This window comes from Xyrauchen texanus, chromosome 21 (genome assembly GCF_025860055.1).
Source record: "Xyrauchen texanus isolate HMW12.3.18 chromosome 21, RBS_HiC_50CHRs, whole genome shotgun sequence".
Lineage (NCBI taxonomy): Eukaryota > Metazoa > Chordata > Actinopteri > Cypriniformes > Catostomidae > Xyrauchen > Xyrauchen texanus.
In genome coordinates, this window is record NC_068296.1 from 34688559 (window position 1) to 34712202 (window position 23644).

At 37.8% G+C, this 23644-nt stretch overlaps 1 protein-coding gene across 7 annotated transcripts in view; it reads left to right on the forward strand.

Annotated features, from left to right (window-relative positions):
* LOC127661321 (rho GTPase-activating protein 42-like) overlaps nt 1-23644 on the forward strand; it is a 177892-nt gene that overhangs the window by 37236 nt on the left and 117012 nt on the right. For all 7 annotated transcript variants that reach the window (XM_052151944.1, XM_052151946.1, XM_052151945.1 and 4 more), the window contains exon 3: nt 19070-19131. In XM_052151944.1, the coding sequence (XP_052007904.1) occupies nt 19070-19131 (62 nt within the window). The remainder of the gene's footprint in view (nt 1-19069; nt 19132-23644) is intronic.

Consider the following 23644-nt stretch of genomic DNA (forward strand, 5'->3'; position numbering starts at 1 on the left):
TATGTGCTTTTTGGACCTTCAAAGTTCTAGCCACCATTCACCTTTTGAGTGAACTACCCTTTTAAACAAGTTTAATCAGTGACACATTTGTGATCATTATGTAAGTTTGCTACAGATAATTCTAGGGTTCCACACTGCATTTTTTATATCATGAGAGACAGATCAATATTTCAGTCCTTTTTACTATAAATCTCTACCTTTACTTTTAATTTCAGAATATGAAAGAATGTGAAAGTGAAAGTGTAGATTTATAGTAAAAAAAAAATACTTAAATCTTGATCTGCTTCCCACCCAAGCCTATTTTATCACTTTTGAAGATATATATTTAACCACTAGAATCTTATGGATAACTTTTATGCTGCCTTAATTCGATTTTTGGAGCTTGACAGATCTAGCCACCATTCACTTGCATTGACCTACAGAGCTGAGATATTCATCTAAATATATTTGTTTGTGTTCTGTATATGAAAGGAAGTCATACACAACTGGGATTTCAGTGTCTATGTTGGGTGAACTATTCCTTGAATTGGTCAAGCCGTTTAAATGCACCTGCTCTGCACTCGCACTGCTCTGTCCATCAAGTGTTGCTGATAATTAGGTCGAATAGCAGGTAATGCTGATGCCACTTTAGGAGCGTATGCCGTTTCATGTTTCTGAAATGCAACAGAATATGGCAGAGCATAATAAGAGAGAGGGACAGAGAGAGAGAGAGAGAGAGAGAGAGAGAGAGAGAGAGAGAGAGAAAAGTTGGCCAACTTTGTTGTCGCACCAATGCAACCTATAACAAAATGTGGTAGCAGTCTGGAGCCCATATAAAGGTGAATGTCTCAAAGTATATTTCAAATTGCCAAGATACAGAAGATTTAAATATGAATGCATACATTTCTCATCTAATTCTTCCAAAACTAAATGATCTATGCTATGCTAGAATGATTCAACATAAGATTTGAGCAAGCTGATATCATGAAATCCCATTGCAGATTTGGCTTAACAAGCTGAAGGCTGGTCTAGGAGTGATTGTCTGCCGGCATGAATAATGTATTGTATTGATTTGCTTGCATTCCAGTAAAAAAAGGTCCCTGCTCAGCCCTTTAACAGATCAGAGTAACTAATTGTGATTCGTGTCAGAGATTAAGGGAAATGCAGTGCGCTCACCCTCAGAAATGTGCCAAGAGTTCATACACATTGATGGTTTGATCACTCATTCTGTTCAGGCTTTTTAATGCTCTCATTCATCTCCTGATCTATCTCTATCATCCCTTTCTCTCTCTTTATGTCATTTAATATCTTTCTCTCCTCCGCTGTACATTGTGTGCTTGCCTGACACTCAGACCATCTGTATCCAACAGTTTGCTTCCTGTCTTTCCCTACTCTCCATTGAACAAAATCAGCCTGTCAAATATCCAAATACCTTTCCCTTGTTTATTCAGGCAATTGATTGTAAAAAGCCAATTAAAGGAACAGTTCACCCAAAAATACAATTTTCTATGCACTTTTATCTTACTTGTGGGAGACAAAAGTAGAAATGTTTGAAGAATCTTTGTGCAGCTCAAGTCAAACAACAACCGTTCATAGTGACCATAGCTGTCAAGCTCTAAAAAGGGCAAAAATCATTAAAGCTGAAGTGCATTTTTTGTTCTTCGATTTTAAAATACTTTTTCCTATTTTATAGCTTTTGGAGTTTTATATTTTTGGAGCTTGAAAGTTTTGGACCCCATTGATTTGCACTATGGATATAAATGCATGATAGGCCACGTTTGAACAGTCAATCTTTGGGATAGACATCAGTATTTATTAAAAGGTGTGAGTATCAAATGGTCCTATCTATACAACAGGTTAAAGTAGCGGCATGAAATCTGTCTGTATGGATGAATAAACGAAGTTACAACCTTATTCTAAGTTAAGTGTAGTTTGAAAATTAAAAAAATCGCATCTCGAGACCTCTGTATTTGTTGCCTGAACAGCTAAGCATTTCCTTTACAGCTGGAGTTGCACTGACTGCCCTCTGCTGAGTGCGGCTCACAAAAACATGAAGTTGGTACTTCAAGCTTGAATTGCTCTGTTGGAAGGAAAATTGCTTATTACAGTCAGGATGCATGTTTAATTTGGTTACTATTTTTAATATGTTACTTTTCATATATTTAATTGTACTGGATTAACACTTTAAATCAACAGCCTTAATTAATTAATTTATTTATCTTTGCATTTTTGGAGCTTGACAGATACAAATAAAATTTTAATTTACAATTAATGAATTATGGTTGCATGGTAAGAGCTGCATTCAGATTCTTCAAAAACATCTTCAGTTGTGTTCCATGGAAATAAAATAACAGCATAGGGGTTTGCAATTATATGAGGGTGAATAAATATTGACATCATTTTTCATTCTTGGGTGAACTATTCCTTTAGATCTGTTGAGGTGGTGCAAAGCAAATTCTTAATGTAGCATCTTGTCCAATTTTACCTTTTCCGATCCCTGTCTGGTCTCTAAACAGGAATGTTGTGAACTTTTGCCATCCACCTGTTAGTCGGGTTAAAAGGAATGTTGGTGGAGTCAGCCACATTGGGGAAAAGTTTGGCCGGCACCAATACAAAGACATCTCTTTACGCCTGTTTAACTAATGGAAAGCTATAACCATTGTGCAGGTTTTGTGAAACAATGATGATAGGAAGGTAATAATAGGGCTACCACTACTGATTTACATGTGTAATATTGCGGAATGATTTTCATATGCATTCCATTGATAACTGAATGCAGATTATACCTGCCATTGCATGTTAATGGCACCTGTTTTACATGGGTCCAGCATCCCGTTACCTTTTTTTGTTGTTGTTGTTGTGATCAGCTCTGTCCATCCACACTATGAAAATAGTGATGAAGTAATCTGACCTCCAGCAAGCACACAGTCTATTTACTGACCATATGATATGGTCACTGAATATCAGTATATAGTATACAGGGTGCAACAGTATATAGGGCGCAACAGTTGTGTTCCAAAGTCCCATTAATTTAATTATAGGCAAATAGATTTTTAATGATAACTTACAAACCTTTAACGACAGACCTACCGTGAGCTCTGGGGTTGGTAATCCATGGAATATGCTTCTGTTTTGTTTGAGGGGCCAGGGTAGCTCAGCGTGTATTGAAGCTGACTACCACCACTGGATTTCGAAACCAGGGTGTGCAGAGTGACTCCAGCCAGGTCTCCTAAACCACCAAATTGGCCCGGTTGTTAGGGAGGGTAGAGTCACATGGGGTAACTCAATGGGGTGTGTGGTAAGTTGTACGTGGATCACAGAGAGTAGCATGAGCCTCCAGGCAACTGAGAATTGTCCTCCACCACCCAGATTGAGGTGTGTAACCATGCCACCACGAGGACCTAGTAAGTAGTGGGAATTGGACATTCCAAATTGGGAGTTAATGGGATAAATAATTAAAAAAAAGAGAAAGAGTTTCGTTTGAGACACTTAATATAATAGCAAGTAAACTGGATATCTACGGGCAGAACTGTATATTCTGCTTGTTTTTTTTTTTTTTTGTTATGTCTGTGAAATAATTTAGATGGAAAGATATCCTGATAGCAAAGTCTATAAAGAAATTCAAAATGTTTCTGATGTTTATTCATATTGCTGGGCGATATGGCCAAATACATTACCACAATTATTTTTTCATATTGTTTGATATCGATATGCAATATACATTTCATACCATTAATGGGTTCGGAACTGCATTCCACATGTTTGTTAAACCTCAAGAATGAATTAACCATAGCTTGTTTGATTACAAGTAAACTCCAGAGGGTAAGCTACCTTTTAAGTATACTCAGTTTAGGATTTAATCCTACATAATGTGTGTGACCTCATTTCAATTCAATTTCCCCAATTTCATCATCTTTTGCTGAGGTTTGATTCCACAGAAAGACTTTCACACTCCAGCTCAGTAGGTGACAGTAATGCACCATAAGATGGATTGCCAAACAACGATAAACATCACAAGAAGAGGCCCTATGCATCATGAAAAAACATTTAACTAAATAGTACATAAATAAACAGCAATTATGTTAATGTCATACCATGCAATGTTATAACATGCAATTTGTGTGGTATATGTTCTTAAGTAGGGAAATTGAGTACTTTTTCCACTACTGCTTCAATGGCATGCACCATATAAAGCTCCTTAATCACATCTATTTTTTCACATCTTATGTTCTTTTTTTGTCTACAGAAGTTTTGGGGTTTCAATGTTTTGTTAGCAGAACGTTCCAAAACACTTTAAACAACAGTAGAGCCCATTGAAGAGACAGTAAATCTGTCCCTCAAAGTCTTGTTATTATTCCCAACATAAATTCAAGATCGCCTACTGTGAATAAGATCCATTGATAGAGCAATATGTCATCAAGACCGATTCAAGTAGTGCTAGATTCCCCTTGTGTTACTTTCAAAATCGACAGACTTGTCAATTGATAATGTCCATTTTCTGTTACATTTTGAGAATCTTGTTTTGTTTACATCTATTTTATGTACCTCTCATTGGCTATCATCAAGTTAATCTATTTAATATCAATCATAGAAATACAGTAGCAGTATTATTTTGACCATCAGCCACTCTTCTCTCTAGCATTGAAAAACCCATAATCAATTGACCAGTAGAAAGAAGTTCTCATCCATCACTCTTCATGGAAAGTTTTCAAAGTGTCTAGTAATGCTATAGTGTCCTGGCCCTAAAAGGGTAAGATTACTCTCGCTGAAGAAAAATGTAATTGTCTTGTGGAATCAATCTGGTCATCAATGAAAGTAAGCTCTCGGAGTGACTTGACCGGACCCCATGTGTGCTGTGGGACCAGGGTCTTGATGTAGCTGAGCTGCAATCTACTTTGAAGCCCCAACCAGCCTGCGACACATCAGCACTCTGTCTGGGCATACAGACAAGGTCACCTGACCTCCTATCGATTTCATTCCTTGACTTCCTGCTGTGACATTCACAATCCACACCAGTTATCCTGAAATCAATCCCACAGCAAGATTGATGGAGCTATAGAAATATTAATTGTCCTAAAAGGACAATACTGTTTCTCCCTCCGAGATGGACCTATCACTGTTTCTGATCATACTTTTCTATCTTTCTCTACTTTTTTCTATTTCTCTTTGGGCTTCCGACCTTTGACATTGTCCCAAATTATTTCATTCTTTCATGCTTTCAAAGCATGCTATTCTTATTTAACTAAAAACATTAAAAAACTTGGTGTCCATTTAGCTTATTGGTATAATGTATTCATAATATTATTTTGTTAGCAATAGCAAGAGAAACTCTTTCATTTGTGATGTTAATTCACACACACACACACACACACATATATATATAGGGCATTATTTGAAAGCCATGATGGATAGAGGCCAATAGGCAAATTTGGCAAGGACACTGGGTTTACACCCCTACTCTTTTATGAGAAGTGCCCTGGGGTTTTAAATGACCACAGAGAGTCAGGACCTTGGTTTAACATCTCATCAGAAAGATGGATGTTGCATGTTATAGGTCTGTAGATCTTTAAGTTGTAGAACCAGCACTGGCACATACAGTATGTGCAAATTTGCACTTTTTAGTTGAAGGGTGTAAAGGGATTCATGGATAGGAGGCGGCGAGAACCAGCTTGATAATGTAAATAATATTTTAATTTAAAACTGAAACAAAAAGACAGCTATCTGTAAATCTCTCGCTCTCTCTTGCACTGCAGCTTCCAGTCGGCCTTTATCCCTTTCGGAGACTTGATTAGCCTGATTAGGGGCTGGGTGTACGGAATCACGACCCAGCCCGTCCCTCCGCCCTGTCACATTCCTCCCTCGTTCTCTCAGGTGGGGGAGCCCCCGGCATGACGTACACTCCCCTTTGTCTGGGGAGGGGCGTGCCTTCTGCACCATCTGCTGGCAGGTCATCCCTGTCTACCTGGATGAGGGAGGGGACAAGGGGAGGGAAATAAAAAAAAAGTGTGGCACCTACACGGCGTAACGTTTCTCATGCCAAATTAACAAAACATTTTAAAAAGAGAGGGAAAGGCCAACACGGAGCGTTAGTGGAAGAGAGAGAGAAAAATAAACACTTACTCGCCGGTTCTCCGATACACCGTAGCTTGGTCCTCGGCCACTCCTCCAACCTCCAACTGATGACAGCCGCGCCTCCCCGGACGGACCGGAGGCGGAACGCCCCACCTTGTTCTCGGGAAACAGAAAGGACCCCGCCCCTGGCAGCGGTTCTCCCTCTCCAGGCGGTTTGCCAGGAGCCCCTCCCCACTCACGGTCGGCAGTCTCATACCCCGCCGCATTTCGGCGGCTGGTAGGGGTCTCCTCCACCCCTTTTTTTAATCAAATGGCCAACTCCTTTGTCTTGCTAATGTTTTATATATCCTTATGTATACACAATACTAAATATTAATAAAATAATATTTTCACACTTTTTGCCTAATTTTACAAAATTACAGCTTTATAGGTAATGACACCAAATACATTTTTTAACTTACAGGTGATATATACTCTATTTTATTATTATTATTTTTTAAATTCACCACATTTCTCATATAATCATATATACCGGTGGATCACACTTTATGATCTACACTATTCATTAAGTCCATGGTAAAGGGGCCCCACACATACAACTTTGTTGTGAATTTAAGTAACTGCGCCTTTTAAGGGCTAACTTTGTGTTTATTTCTATCTTATTAATGGAATATTCCTAGTTCAATACAAGTTAAGCTCAGATGAAAGACATAAACATTGTGTGGGTTAACAGAGTTAGAGTGAGTCCTAAACTCCACACTTCTGCACTATTCTATGCCATTTTAACTAATGCGAGTAGAATGTTTACACTGAAAATACAACAAAAAATGTCTACAGTGAGTATCTGGATTATGTTCTGTACTTCTTCAAATGTCAAAATAGAGTGTTGAATGTTGGACACTTCATGCACTCAGCACTCGTGGCTTGCCGTACGTAGCATCATTTGGGACACAGCTATAGATTTTTGAAAGCGTACTAACCTTTTATGCATAAAGCTTAATCCAATTCAGCTTTGTTGCGAATACAACATAATGCCATAAACCTTAAAATGGCCTTAAAAACCATGATTTAGACAACTTTTAAACAGAAATTTAAACAGACGAATTAATGTAAGTGCTTTTATAAAACAATTTTAAAAAGCTTTATATTTCTCCCTTTAAACCCTCCAAAAAATTGCCCCATTGTAAATATATATAATATAATATATAGCTCTTGTTCAGGAATCCCATTAGAAGGAGGAGGACATACACAGATGGAAAAAATACGTTTTATGAGGTGGTGTCTCATTCGGCTGCATGTAATAAAACTTTTTGATTTTGGTATACGGAGGAAATTAAATATTTCTATTTTAGATAAAGGCTGCGATCTTGATGGTAGAATAATGCATATAAAGTCAGCATTAGAGAATAGGAAGATTGTCTTTCTCTCAGTTTATGCTCCCTGTATTCCAGATCCAACTGTTTTCACCATACTCTCTATTTACCTCTCGAATTTCTTAGATTTTAAAATTGTGATGGGTGCAGACCTGGATACTGTAATGTCCCACAGTTTGGACAGATCCGGAGCAAACGAATCTCACTCTCAGTCTCTTTGCTCGGATAAACTTTGACAGTGTATAACCTTTTCCTCATTGGTAGATTGTGATGTTTGCATTATCCTTCTGCTAGGTCATATAAGTTTTTGCTACATAAATCCTATTCGCGAATCGATTATATTTGTGTTTCTTCTACCCTATCTACAGCTGATTTACGATACCAATATTTATTCTTTATCTTTATCTGATCACATTGGCAGTTCCATTAGAATGTCTCTTGTCTCTCGATCTCCTCGAGCCCCTGGGTGGCATTTTAATTCTAAATTATTACAGGATGACAACTTCCGTAGTTCTGTTTAGAATTTTTTTTTTTATTGATACTAACCGGGGCTCAGTTGATGATCCGCGTATACTTTGGGACGCAATTAAAGGTTTTATAAGGAATAACTAAATTTCTTGTGCCTCCTTTCTCCAAAAAGACAGACACAGAAAGCTAGTGGAGCTTGAATCACAACTTCTGACTTTAGTGCAATCCAATCAACACACTTTCTCTGACATGACGACCAGCAGAATTGCTGTTGTTAGGAATGAGCTTAATACATTACTTAAACACAGGGCAGATTTTCTCTTTCAAAGGTCTAGTCAGAATTATTATTTTCATGGGAGTAAACCCAGACATCTTTTAGCTTTGAGATTAGGCCGGCGAGGCCAATTCTTTTGCATCTTTTTTGTCCACTCTTGATTTACCCCAGTTGTCCGTTGAACAGCTGGCTGAACCGATTTCTCTGCAAGAGTTAGAGGCTGCGATCAAGGGTAAATCTCCAGGTTTGGATGGTATACCTGTGGAATTTTGTTAGGTCCTTTTATGATAAACCAGGCATGATAAACCACTCAGTCGATCAAGGATAATTTCATTAATCCACTAATATAGCTATTATTTCCCTCCTTTTAAAAAAAGACAAAGACCCGACTTCTTGTTCTAGTTTCTGGCCTCTGTCACTGATTGGGATGGATGTTAATTTATATGCCAAGGTGCTGGCTCAATGTTTGGAGGGATTTATGACTAAACTGGTTCACTATGACCAAGCGGGTTTTATTAAATCTTGCTTCACCTCTGACAGTCTTCGCAGGCTCTACCATATTGTTTATTCAGTGGATCAATTTACCTCCCCATGTGCAGTACTCTCTCTCGGTACGATGAAAAATGTTGACCATTTAGAATGGGATTTAAGGGCTGTCGTAGGTCACTTATATTAAAGTTTTGAATGACAATCCTGCAGCTGCCATTCTCATGGGTTAGTTCCAACCCTTTTTCTACACTGAGTGCCCAATTATTAGGCAAATTGTATTCTTCGGGATTAATTCTATTGTTGAACAAACACAATGCTCTCAGTCAATCCAAAATGATATTGAACCTCAAACCGGAATGTTTAACAAATAAAAAGTGAGTTAAATGTGCGGCAACTATTAGTGTGCACAAATATTAGGCAACTAAATTACAAAATACATTTCTCCCAATTGTTTATTCTCAATTTTTAGAGTAGGTGCAACAAATAAGTAACACAAAATGACAATTAAAAAACATTTTTGGCCTTTGCAAAATATTCAGTGACCAATATAGCCACCCTTCTCTTCAATAACTGCCATGAGCCGTCCATCCATGGAGTCTGTCAGTTTCTTGATCTGTTCACGATCAACTTTCACTGAAGCAGCAACCACAGCAACTCCCAAATGCTGTACAAAGAGGTGTATTGTCTTCCCTCACTGTAAATCTCACATTTGAGAAGGGCCCGGCCCACAAGTACTCAATAGGATTTAAGTCAGGTGAGGAAGGGGTTAGGTCATTATTTGGGCATGTTTGAGGCCTTTGCTGGCTAGCCAAGCAGTGGAGTACTTGGATGCATGTGATGGAGCATTGTCCTGCATAAAGATCATGGCCTTCTTGAATGCTGAGGACTTCTTCCTGTACCACTGCATGAAGAAAGTACTTTCCAGAAACTGGCAGTAGGTTTTGGAGTTGAGTTTCAGTCCATCTTCAACTAAAAATGTTGAAGTGTAAAATATGTGGCATTGGAGGATAATGGGTTCCTGGTAGCTTCACGTTTAATTCTTCTCAAGTCTTTTGCAGTTAATTTGCACCTTTTCTTCTCTATGCGTTTTTGCACCCCGGTTGACTATTCACAACAAAGCTTTTGATTGTCTGGTTGTCACGTCTCAATAGTTTAGCTATTTCAAGAGTGTTGCATCTCTGTGAAAAGCATTTTACAATTTTTTACTTTTCAGTGTCAGTTAAATCTCTTTTTGGCCCATTTTACCTGAGGTAGTAATGAAGCTGCCTAATAGTTATGCACACCTTGATATAAGCCACACCCTCCCTCATTACACAAACACATACCACCTGATAATGATTGAATCCAATAAGTATTCAAGTTTATATGGTTTGGAGTTGGAAAATGTGCATGGAAATAATGATAAGATCAGAATACTCACTTGCCTAATAATTGGGCACACATTGTATACGTCGAGGCACCCATCAGTGTTGTCCTCTCTCCCCATTGCTGTTTGCACTATCTCTTGAGCCCCTAGCTCAAGCTGTGCGGCAGTCTGAACTTATCTCTCCTATAAGAATAAGAAACATGCACCACCACATTTCATTATTTGCTGATAACATTTTATTGTTTTTGGATAAACCATTGCATTCTGTTCCCCATTTGCTGAATTTATTTGACCATTTTGGATACCTTTCTGGCTATAAAATTATTCAGACCAAGTCATGTTTATGTCCCCTCAATTTTACAGTCGACTCTACACTTCTTTCTATATCTTTCCCTGTGGTTCGTTCCTTTAACTATTTAGGGATCAATTTTTTTCCTCATTACATGAAATTGTCACAAACAACCTGAATAATATTTTATCCAAGGTAACCTCAGATTTGGAAAACTGGTCCCACCTTCCTAGCTCTTTTCATGCTTCGTATATCGGTGATTAAAATAAATGTCCTTCCTCGTATTCATTTATTTTCTTCTATGATTCCTCTTCCTCCACCTGCTGGCTATTGTAACAAACTTAATTTGATTGTCTCTCATTACATATGGGAATGGAAACACCCTGAGGTTTTAAGATGCTTACCTTACATCGCAGCAGAGTGAATGGAGGTTTGTCCTTCCCCAACTTTAAACTATATGCTCAAGCTTTTACTCTTCACCCTTTGTCAGTTTGGCTTGATCCTGATGTTTCAATGTCATGGAGGGTGCAATTGAGGAGTCCTTTGTATCCCCTTATAAATTAAAGCATCTAGTTTTTGCCCGGATTTCGCCTAGGCAATATAAACTATACTTAGGCCCTATTATATCTCACCTGCTGTACAGTTGGAGAGATGTTGAAAGGCAATTAAAATCTGTCATCGCCATTCACCTCTCTTTCACATTTTTTGTTAGGCAATATAAGCTTTCATTGTCTGCAATGGGCCCATAAAAAGGTAAATACTCTTGGTGATACCTACAATAAGAATGGTCTGAAATCCTTTCATGCTCTTAAAGTCCAATACAATGTAACTTTTCTTTTCCATTTTCAATTGGCCCTTCGGGCATATGGGGTGCCTTGGATCACCCAATTACCTATTCACCCCTTCCGCAAAATAATTCAGACTTTACTTAATTTATGTATTTCTACCTTATTAAGCAATCCTACAAACTGTAATCTATTTTAGCTATTTTGGGATTTTAACGATAGTACGCAGGCTTTCATTTCTGATCAGATATGGGAGTTGTCCTCAAAACACCCTAACCACCAAATGATTCATTGGAAATTATTACATAGGTTTTATTTGACTCCTCTGAAATTATTTCACATGAGTTTATCCTCCTCTTCAAGTGTCATTTTTTGTTCTCAAGGGTCTTTGGGCATGTTTCTGGACCTTTTCTGGTGTTGCCCTTCTCTTTTGCCTTTTTGGACTCAGTTCACACAGGATTTGTCCCATTTGCTGGACATGGATTTAGTTTTGACTCTTCACCTCTTCTTCCTGAATGATTTCACCTCACCTTATCCACTCAACGACAGTTTATTGTTGGCCGCCCTTATACCGGCAAAAAAGCTGCTAGTTAAGCAATCATGTCCCTACTGAACATTATATCTATGGAACTTTCAACTGCTCATTTACATGAGGCTCAATCAAAGACATTGGATATTTGGCATGCTACCTATGATGAGCCGACATTTATCTCGTCTCCATAAACTTCTGTATGTATTTTATTACGTCACAATTTTGTGTTTTGTCTGTAGATCTGGAGTCTACCATTGGGTGGGTTGGGGGGAGGTCCTGGTTCCCTTTATTCTTTATTGTTGCTATTCTTTATAATGTTGAAATGAAATCAAATTAAAACAGTTGTTCACCATAAAACAAGGCATTTACATCTGCAGAACTGCCATTCAATGGATGTTTTTTGCTTTTGGATGCCATTCTCAATACACTCTAGAGACTGTTATGTGTGAAAATCCCAGGAGATCAGCAGTTAAAGAAATACGTAAACCATCCCGTCTGGCACCAAAAAATCATGCCAGATCACGGAGATCAAATTTTTCCCCGTTCTGATGGTTGGTGTGGACAGTAAGTGAAGCTCCTGACTCTTGATTATATTCATTGCTCTTTTGCTACATGATTGGCTGAGTAGATAATCACATGTAGGTGTAGGGATTTCTAATAAAGTACTCAGTGAGTGTATGTAATCTAATGGTCTGGTGAATGAAGTTCACTCTCTTTTTTGTTTTGTTTTGTTTTTTACAATTTACCACAATGCTTGGTAACAAAGCAGCTGTAAGTTATATGTTTGTTCAAGAAAATAAATTAAGAACAGTGGCCTGCATACTGTAAGATGTTTTGTCCAGTTCAGCCCTGAATCAACCTAAAATGAGTTCGACACGCCTGCAATCAAGGTTATTTATTGTTTTTATCTTGAAGCTCTTGGCCGATGACGTCCTATGTTTCTACTGGAAAACAAACTTTAGGCTTTCTAAATTGTTTCGAATTAACACTGAATTATATAAATGCATGGTGTCTTGTTGAAGCTCTTCAATGTTGTGTGACTGGTTTTGATTTATGGAGAATGCATTAGGGGTTTCTAAATGAGAGGGCAATTCCATGCCTGCCTCTCTTATCTGCTCTTCTCAAATGTACGTCAGATGTCTTCCTGCCCCAAGCCAAAAGCCCATTTCAGAGAATGACTCATAAGATCTGTCATTTGCCCCATTTACCTGTGAATGATATGATGCGCTAACCCCTTTTAACTGCTATATCCTGCCTTTAGTACCTCATCTCGTTCAATAGAAGCATCAATCCACACCTTCCACCCTTATCTTCAAAATCAAATCTCTCAAACTCTCTCTCTCTCATTTGCCATTCCCTTCTAATTAAAGGGATAGTTCCCCCAAAATTGAATCCATATTCTTTATTTACTCACCCAGTTATAAATATTCTTGTAACTTTTGTTCTCATACAATTTCTGATTCTCTCCTTAACCATCTTCTGATAAATGCATACATGAACCTAAATAGTCTTTCTCTCTGTCTGCTGTGTGCATGCCTGGTGCGGTTGTTTTTGGAACATTTTGGGAGATGGTGGCTCGCATTCAGCTGTCTGTGTCTGCTAAAAGCCAGGAAGCGTAAATGGACAGAGAGAGTGGGCTGCCAATCTTGACTGATGGCTTGATAATCATGTTTACAGAGTTGGCAAAGGAACTTGACCAAGTGTCCAATTCCAAGCCGAGGTAATGTACATCCACGGAGGGAGAGCTGCTGTCTTACTCTTCCCATTCCTGTTTAAATAAAGCAATGAATGCGTCAGTGGCGAGCGAGTGCAGTTCTGAGCGTTCATGAGCTGCTGTTGTGTTATAGTGAGAAATTGAGGGTAGTGCCAAGACTTGGTTAGATGGTGCTGTTTGGATGTTGAACTGGACGTTGGACTGGAACTGGAGTGGTGGTGGCGTAGTGGGCTAAAGCACATAGCTGTTAATAAGAAGGTCGCTGGTTCGAACCCCATGGCCACCACCATTGTGTCCTTGAGCAAGGCACTTAACTCCAGGTTGCTCTGGAGGGATTGTCCCTGTAATAAGTGCACTGTAAGTCGCTTTGGATAAAAGCGTCTGCCAAATGCATAAATGTAAATGTAAATGTCAGTTTTTGGGTGTTATTAATTGAAGGATGTGCATGACTCTGTGAGATGCTACACTCAGTTGTCATGGAATTGAAGCTTGCGTTTAGCATTCAAGGAATAGTTCATCCAGAAATGCACATTCATCTTTCATTTACTTATCTCATGTTGTTCCAAATCCAGACAACATTTTTTGTTGATTTGCAGAGTGTTCATGCTGCTCTTGTCCATACAAAGAAAGCAAAAAGTGACAAAGGGACTGTCAAGCTCCAAAAATGATAGGGAAAATAGCGCTCTAGACCTCCAAAAATAAACTTGTGTGCTATATCACAAGTCTTCTTAAGCCATACAATAGCTTTGTGTGAGGAACAGACTCGAATTTAAGTAAATATTCACTGAAATTCTCACTTAACCAAACTTGGTGCATTGTGTTCAGTGAGGAAGCACATGACAAGCAATAATAATTAAAGAAATATTCCATATTTGATACAAGTTAAAGGTGAAGTATGAAACTTTTTACTATCACAGTTTATTTTTCATTGACAACTATATGTACGCCATTTTACCTCCACCAAAAGTACAAACACTGAGCCTCCCAGGAACTTTCAAAACATTGATGTTTATATTTTGAGCAGCCTGCTCAGCCCCACCCATCCCTTTCTAGCTTAACCTATAGCGTGAGTTTGGGGCATGGCTACTTGTAGTCAGCTGTTCAGCTGGGAGAAAATGCATGAGGAAAATAATTTAGTTTCACCGATTTGGCCTACAAGCCATAATTCAAATACTTTCTAAAAGACACAGAAATCAGAGTGAACATTGGTGTCACATTTACAAGGTGGAGGACTTTGAGGGAATTTTTTGGGATTGATGGAGATACCAAACTTTTAGAGTTGCTACTCAACAGGTTAAAACATGTAAAAACATGTTAACATGATTTTAGTGTGATAAAATAATTTACTAACCTTTTCATTGTAAAGTTATATCCAATTTACAACTTTGTTGCCTTGATGATATAGCCGTAAACCCTAAACCCTAAGATTACCATAAAAACTATGATTTATACAACTTTACAGATCAGATAATACACCTTTTTTAACAGAATATCTAATGTAAGTGATTTTCAAAAATGATAAGCTCCAAATTTCTGCCTTAAAACCCTCCAAAAATTGGCCCCATTCGCTTCCATTGTAAGTGCCTGACTGTAACCTTGATTTTTGCTTTTTCTTTGTTTTAAAGTGAACGAGGGACTATTCGAAGTTCGTTTTTTTGATAATCAACATTATGCCACAAATGTTGCTCAAATGTTTGTTTTTTAATAGAACTTTTATAGTACATTTTCCGTGATAATCATAAATGCGAATATGCATTTAATGAAGATATGGTAAACCTTTTCATATTTATTGACTATACTGTGGATATTCATGTACTTGCCAATTAGGACCATGGTTACTTGTTCATGCACTTGGTTATGTATCATTTTGCAGATATTTTAAATTCAAAGCATCTTATTGTACACTAACTGCAGGCTCAGTCTCTCTGGGACTTTGGGTTAAGTGATTTGTTCAAGGAGTCAGTGTGGATTGTGGGAATTGAAGAAATTTCCAGTTAACAGTCATGCCAACCTGGGATTGAATTTTCTTTCAGTGCAGCTGTTGCATAGAGACAGTCGGCTAGGCATCATTTAATTATTTTTTTTATTATGGGGTAAAATAAATCCTGCTTACCAAAGTTATCCATCTGTTTCAAAAAGGAAAATTAAGAGAACATTTCTGGTAGATTGATTAGTTTTAGAAAAAAACAAAACAAGGTTGTTTTTACAATGATTGTGTGGTTTTCAAGAGTCAGTTGCTTCTACCATGATTCTATAATTGACATTCCATCAATTTGGAAAGTCTAGACTCAGTTTCTTATTGATAATTATGACATTCTGGTTGGGTTCATCTCATAAATAGAATCATTGCTACTGGGAAGTTCCCACGTATTAAAGTCAATATTACGATGTGCGGTTTTATATATATCTATATATGTGTGTGTGTGTGGAGTTTTGCTCTCAAGTCAGGTTAATTTTATTTGTGCTGTTTGAAGGTCCCTCCTCCCAATTTTCCTTTAGGACGTCGATGCCCGTGCAATAATTTGAATGGGGAGAAACCCGTGGAGGCTTGCGGGTCCTCTCGTACTGCAAATAATAGGGGCTCGATCCACTTTCAATTTCAAGCATCTTCGTGTACGAACTTACAAACCATATTCTTTAGTGTCTGATTAAATCGTTCAACCAAACAGTCCATTTGGGGGGGATAAACACTTGTCCAAATCGGTTTGATCCCCAATAATTCGTACAGTTTGCGTAGTGTGCATGGCATAAACGTTGTGCCTCGATCAGTGAGGATTTCTTTTGGAATCCCCTCTCGGGAGATTATTCTGAAGATTGCTTCTGCAATACTACATGCTGAAATCTAGCGCAGCGGCACTGCTTCCGGATATTGTGTTGCATAGTCCACCAGAACCAACACAAAGCGATGCCCATGTGCCATCCACTCTAATGGCCCGACCAGGTCCATACCAATTAGTTCGAAGGGGACCTCGGTCAAAGGAAGGGGATGCAATGGCACTCTTTGGGTGGCTGGCAGATTCACCAGCTGACATTCACAGCAAGTCGCATACCATCTGTACACATCGCTGTGAATGTCCGGCCAATAGAAAGGGGCCATTAGATAGTTCAGTGATTTATCATGCCATAAGTGAACCGTCATCAGATTATAATGAGCCATCTGGAATAACATTTCCTGGCGACTCTTCGGTTCTAACAATTGTGTTGTATCTTCATTTGTCTAAGCATCCTGTGTCACTTGCAACCAATCCTTGATAATTTAAAAATACGGATATGTGAGCCGCGATGTCTGGCTAAGGTGTGCTTAAGGCATTATTTAACTAGCAGCCATATCACCCTGCAGCTCTTGCCTGGTTGCCAACTAAAGCTAAGCAGGGTTGAGCCTGGCCAGTATCTGGATGGGAGACCTCCTGGGGAAAACCAAGTTTGCTGCTGGAAGTGGTATTAGGGAGGCCTATGGTCTCTGTGTGTCCTAATGCCCCAGTCCACCCAGTATAGTGATGGGGCAACTATACTGTAAAAAGGCACAGTCCTTTGGATGAGATGTTAAACTGAGGTCCTGACTCTCTGTGGTCATTAAAAATTCCAGGACACTTCTTGTAAAGAGTAGGGGTGTAATCCCAGTGTCCTGGCCAAATTCCCCCATTGGGGCCCCTATCTATCATGGCCTTGTATTAATCTCCATCCCTGAATTGGCTACATCACTCTACTCGCATGTGTGCGTTCTGGCACCTCCTGCTACTCAATGTGCACTTAAGATCTGTGAAGAGGAGGTGTTCTGTGTCTTCTGAAAACAAAAGACAAGGGGAGTACAGGGCCCAGATGTTGTTTCACCCAGCCTGGCTCCACCTTCCTCGGCTCTACATTGAGCTAACCAGCTGGTCCCCATCTTCACATTTACATTTATTCACTTGGCAGACACTTTTATCCAAAGCGACTTACAAAAGTGGAAAACATAAGTGAATCATCTTAAGGTGACAGTGGTATGAAAAGTTCCATACTAGAAAGTATCACTAGCATCAGAATAGCATTCAAAACAGATTAACTTACAACAAGAATATATATATTTTTTTAGTGACTGGTTATGTTTTCATGGAAAATATGTGTTTTAAGTCATTTTTTGGAGACAGAGAGTGAGTCAGCTTCACGAATGGAGTTGGGAAGGTCATTTCACCAACGCTGCTCCAGTGATATATTGAAGATCTTCAATATATCACTGGAGCAGTGTGAAGTCCCATGCTGCTTCAAATGCTCAATCATCATTCCTGTCCCAAAGAAACCAAAATCACAGGACTTAATGACTACAGACCCATCGCTCTGATATCTGTGGTCATAAAGCCATTTGAGAGACTGGTGTTGGCTCACCTTGCTTATCGAGCAAACAGGTCTGTGGATGATGCAGTCAACATGGGATTGCTTCATATCCTGCAACATCTGGACAGACCAGGAACAAATGCAAGGATCCTTTTTGTGGACTTCAGTTCGGCTTTCAACACCATCATCCCATGTCTATCTGTCAGTGGATCACCAGCACCAGGGGAAATTCACTTCCAGCACATGTACAATCAGCACTGGTGCCCCCCAGGGATGTGTGCTCTCCCCATTACTCTTCTCCCTGTATACTAATGACCGCACTGCCAAGAACCCCTCTTTCAAGCTCCTGAAGTTTGCAGAGAACACTACTGTCATCTGCCTCATTCAAGATGACTATGAGTCTGTATACAGAAGGGAGTTTGAACGGCTGACTCACTGGTGTAGTCAAAACAACCTGGAGCTGAACACACTCAAAACGGTGGAGATGATTGTGGACTTTAGGAGCAACACCACAACACTGACCCCCTCACAATTCTAATCAGCACTGTGGCAGCAATGGAGTCTTTCAGGTTCCTGGGCACTAACATCTCACAGGACCTGAAGTGGGAGACCCACATTGACTCCATTGTGAAAAAGACTCAGCAGAGGTTTTATATATATATATATTAGATAGTCTTATTGTGTATTTCTATATATACTTTATTTTCTATCCACTTTTCATTTTATTTTATATTTTATGTAATCTTCATCCCATTCCAACTGATGCTTCCCAGACCATAAAATATAAAAATAAATAATTCTCACAATTCCGACAAAACATTGTGTGCACAAGGTAGTTAACTTTGGTGACATTTGTTCAGCAGTGTTGAACATTGATGTTGCGAATACATCACAAAAAACACGATTAAGTTAGCAAGGCATTAAAACACACACATATGAACACAGTATTTGCCCAATAGTACAAGGGACAGTTCTATCAGCTGGAACGAAACCCTCTCATACTTGCTTCGGGCCATTAGGACATTTAGAATTTTGAACCCTATGAATGATTTGAATCAGACTGGTTAGCCTTAGCACCTGAAATCTATCTGCAGCACCTAAAAACCTTTAAGCGCTCCATTTACTATGGATAAATGATTAACACAGCTCTTTCTTCATACATTTTAGGTGACCGAAAGTGGAGGAAGGTCTTTGTTAACTGTGCCGTATTGATTTAAATTCATAAAATCATTTCCACTGTTCATCATGCATTCACCTTAAATGCTGAATCATTCATATAAGCTGCCATGGCAATAAATCAATGCTAATAGCATTTACTTAACAGCATTTGTATCGACCCACATGAATCAAATTATTATAGGTTTGAACTTTAAATAGCACATGCAAATGGATTAATAACTGTATTTTTCTCCTTCAGCTCAGTCCTTTAAAGAGTTTGCCCAGCTGCTGAACACCATGGAAGAGGAGAGAAAACGACTGGTAAGAAACAGTCTGGTGTTTTGCTACAACTTGATTTGTTCATTTGATGATTTATATTGAAACTGGTTGGTTTGGTTCAAAGCTTAGAACTCTTTATTGAAGGATATTTAGAAATCCATATGGAGAAAATGAATGTGAAAAATACTTTCTATAACCAAGCCTGCTGAAAAAGTGGGCAGTTTGAATGCTTATAGTTTAGTTGAACATAAAGTGTTCAGTAGTTTACATGAGTTCATTGAGAAGTCGGGCAATACAGCAGCCTTATGTTCTTCTCATGTCCTTGTGTCTGTCATTAACAGACTTCCTGTTAAATAAAAGGTTTAAACAGTGAATATTTCCATCAATATGCAGCTTCATTTAAAACCTAAACACAAAGATGTGAGAATAATACAAAATACTTTATCACACACACAAATTTAGTGACATGTTTTATCACATTTGACTCATTAACATAGCCACAAATCTGCTGATGTTCTCAGTTGGAAACATGATTCATTGATGAAGCGAATAATGAAATTATAATAATGTTGTCTTTTATGCTTTGGATTAGGGTTATTGTGTAGTCATTATAATTGGCTTTATAAAGTCTATTGCATGTGTCCATTTAGATATACGGTATATCATTAGATATACGTGTGTGTGTGTGTGTGTGTGCGCGTGCGTGTGTGTGTTTGTAAGTGATCTTGACTAGTTGCATAATATGTTTGGTTAAAGCTGATAAAGGAAGCTCGATAACATGAACAATGGTTTGTTTTTGTGACCCATGTTGTTTTCTTCAGCAGAGCTGCTCCTTAATGTCCCTGTCTTCAAAGTCTGCTTTATTTAAGACTATGAATAATGGGGTAATAGGCTGTAAAAAACCCACCTTTTTACAATTACTTGTAATTCCATAACTTATGATTGTGTGGTAGAACTAATTTGTGTGGCCTCACGCTATCATAAAAATGTATTTTTATAAAGAAACAAAACACTGTTGTGAAGAGCAACCATAGTTTTAATAATAAATAGTTTGCTGCCAAGACACTTGAAGATTCAGACTGTGAGAAAGCCTGTAGGAAAGTAAAATCACTTGAAATCTGTTTAATTTTTCAGTTGTTTCTCCTAGATAGCAATGAGATCAAATTGAATGGCCTTAGTCTCCTGCTTCTCAGAATTTTATTCTGAGAAAAAGACCCAGTAATCTGTCTCTTGCACTATAACATTTTTTTTGTCAGGTAACCTAAAGAAAATGTGCTTCATGTGGTAAACATCTAAATGAACTGGATTTATTACACGGCTGTCTGAAATACTAGAATCTGATTAGTCAATGGCGCCATCTAGTGGGCCGATATTGCTCTGTAACAACTGCACGTTCATGTATCAGACCGCTCAACCGGATCCTTGCAAACCATCTCTCCTGCTTCCCGGATCACTTTACGATCTCTTCAAGTAAGCTAATAAAATTATTTCACCTTAAATCAATATTTTATGTCCAATTATTTGTTTATTTGGCAAGCAGTCTTGTAAATGCCTGTATATTAAGGATACAGACACTCATTTTCACAAAGTATACATTAACAGAAAATTCTGATGAAAACCGAAGGTTGATTTCAGCTGTTCAGCGATTTATTTCTTCTCAAATTACATGATTTCAATGCAAATCAATATTTTATGTCCATTTATTTGTTTATTTGGCAAGTAGTCTTGTAATAGCCTGGATAATGAGAGTTAGACGATAAATAAGTTCACTTTTCACAAAGAGAAACCACCAACAGAACTCCAACACAAACCTGAGGTTGATTTCAATATCTTATGTCCACGTAGGGGTTTATTGTGCGATAAATACCGGCTGACGGTACATTATCCCTAACTTATTCAAGTGAAAATATCATTTCAAATGACTGAATCAACCTGACTACATTAGTATACACCAACAAAGTACATTTTTTAGGATGTCTCGAATTGTGCTCAGGTTTGCCATGACACCAAAATCAGCAATCGAATGTTTGATATTCCAATATGAACTCAAATATTTATGTTATGATATCCACATTTATTTTACACTCATATTCACTGCAAAATGTATGCTTGACATTTGACATTTTGCTTGACACCACTTGCCTCCAGAATAATGTAGTTATACATGCACAGACGAATGAAAATTCTGTTTCATGCAGATATTAATATCTGAAATACCAGGAGAAACCACAGTTTACAACATAATCCACAGTTAACGTAACCAACAAATTCAGCTTCATCCGGTAAGAAATATATATATGTAATAATTGTATAAAGATAATAATAATAATGATTATTATTAGGCTATTATTATGAAAAGGTGTACATACAATGCATATTTTATTCATAGAAATTATAAATATAAGAGTAAAATAAAAAAATGGGTGTTTCATGTATTTTTTATGCATTTCCGGTTTAAGCCCTGCCCTGTTCTATCCAAATACAGAGAGGAATACAGATAATTTTGTCATAGGAACAGATACAAAAACAGACAATGGCTTCTCTGCACACCCCTACATAGGTATTAACAGGACAGAATTTTGCGATCTTAGTAAACGTGATAGAATATAGTGTGATAGAATGTCACATAAGAACTGTGGAGCTAGACCATTCAAGGCTTTGTAAGCAGTTAGAAGTATTTTAAAATGAATACGAAATTGAACAGGTAGCCAATGTAACGATGATAAAATGGGGCTAATATGATCATATTTCTTGGTTCTCGTCAGCACTCTGGCTGCTGCATTTTGAACCAATTGAAGTTTATTTATTGATCTTGCAGTACATCCTCCCAGTAATGCATTACAATAATTTCGTCTTGAGGTCATGAATGCATTCATTCGTTTTTCTGTATTAGAAAAAGAGAGCATGTGTCGTAACTTAGCAATATTTCTGAGATTGAAGAATACTGTTCAGATTGGTGTCAAATATAACACCTCAGTACAAGTTAACAATATAACAAGTTCTTCGCTATAGAAGACAACTTGAGAGTACATATATATATATATATATATATATATATATATATATATATATATATAAAAAAGTGTGTATATATATATATATATATATATATATATATATATATATATATATATACATTTTTTTTAAAATACCTCTAAAATGACATTCACTGAATTAAAGGGGGAACAAATACTTTTTATAAGTTTAATTCAGTAAAGAAATTCACTGCACAAAAATCTTCCGTTTTCCATTTAAAAATGATATGAAAGGCATTTACCATCACGTTCTTGCCATGTCAACAGCTTAGTTGATTATGAGCAGGATTGATAGTTTTATTGTGTCACTCGCTTACGGAGACGTGGTATAACACTATTTGCATGTTGAATTAACATGTTTAGAAGGGTTTATACATCTGTAACATCTTAAGTTCAGTAACTAGCTGACAAAGCAGTCCCTCACTGCGCGTGTTCACACTAAATTCAACAAGCGCTCAACATGCAGCTGCAAGAGAGCGAGAGGGAGTGGATTTACTCACGCACAGGGCCAGACTGGGACACAATTTCAGGCCGGGGAATTGTACACCCATCCAGGCCATCCTATGCACCCAAATAAAATTTAGATACACGGCCAACCTTGCCCCCCAAAATACATTTATTTCAAAGTATGACCATAACATAAAAGCATAAACATCCAACATAGAAGTAAAGCAGTCGTAATATCAAATGGGTCTGCACATAACGTCCTGTGCACTGCAATTACAACTGCAATAAATAATGTTATGAGATTGATGTTTTAAATAAATGTTTGAATATAAAAAAATGCAATACTTAAACATTAAACTAAACCGCCAATAGGTGGAGGCAAGTGACTGTCTTAATTAGTGAATCATTCATACAAAAGATTTGTTCAAAACGCTGAATCATTCAGTAACAAAACACCACGCTGCTGTAGCTTTCCTTTGGAATTATTTTAGCCAGTGAAATAGAACAAAAACAGTTAATATGGTTTGTGTCTAAAATGTAAGTAACTTAATAATAAATATTAACTACGCTACTTGTTCAATGTAACATTTTCAATCATGATAATATTCAGCAAAACAGCTCCCTTAGTTGTGTTATGTTAAACTAAATCATATGTTATAAATAAAAAAAACAACAATTAGAATTTTTACCTCAGTACATTTCTTCTGTGAGTTTTCTGTGTGCACTCATTTGTTTTGATTTTTCCACAAATGTAACGTTAGACGGGTGCTACCGCTTATATTTGCTAGCAGTTCAATACTAAGTTAACGAAGAAAAAAGTACTGTATTTTCAGATGAAACTGACCTGCACTTGAAGCCGTGAACAGGTCAGTAATTTTGCAACATTTTGCTCCATCTTCTTGGAGTGCTTTCTGTTTTTTTGTCCTTTCCCTCTCTGCTCCACCTGGCTGTTTTCTCTCCATCATCGAGTGCTGCTCGCATTTTCTGTTTAACCATTTGTCTGAGGCGTAAAGTCGAATCGTAGCCTTGCCAGTCAAGACTAACAGATTCATGATTTTATTTTTTTTATTGTT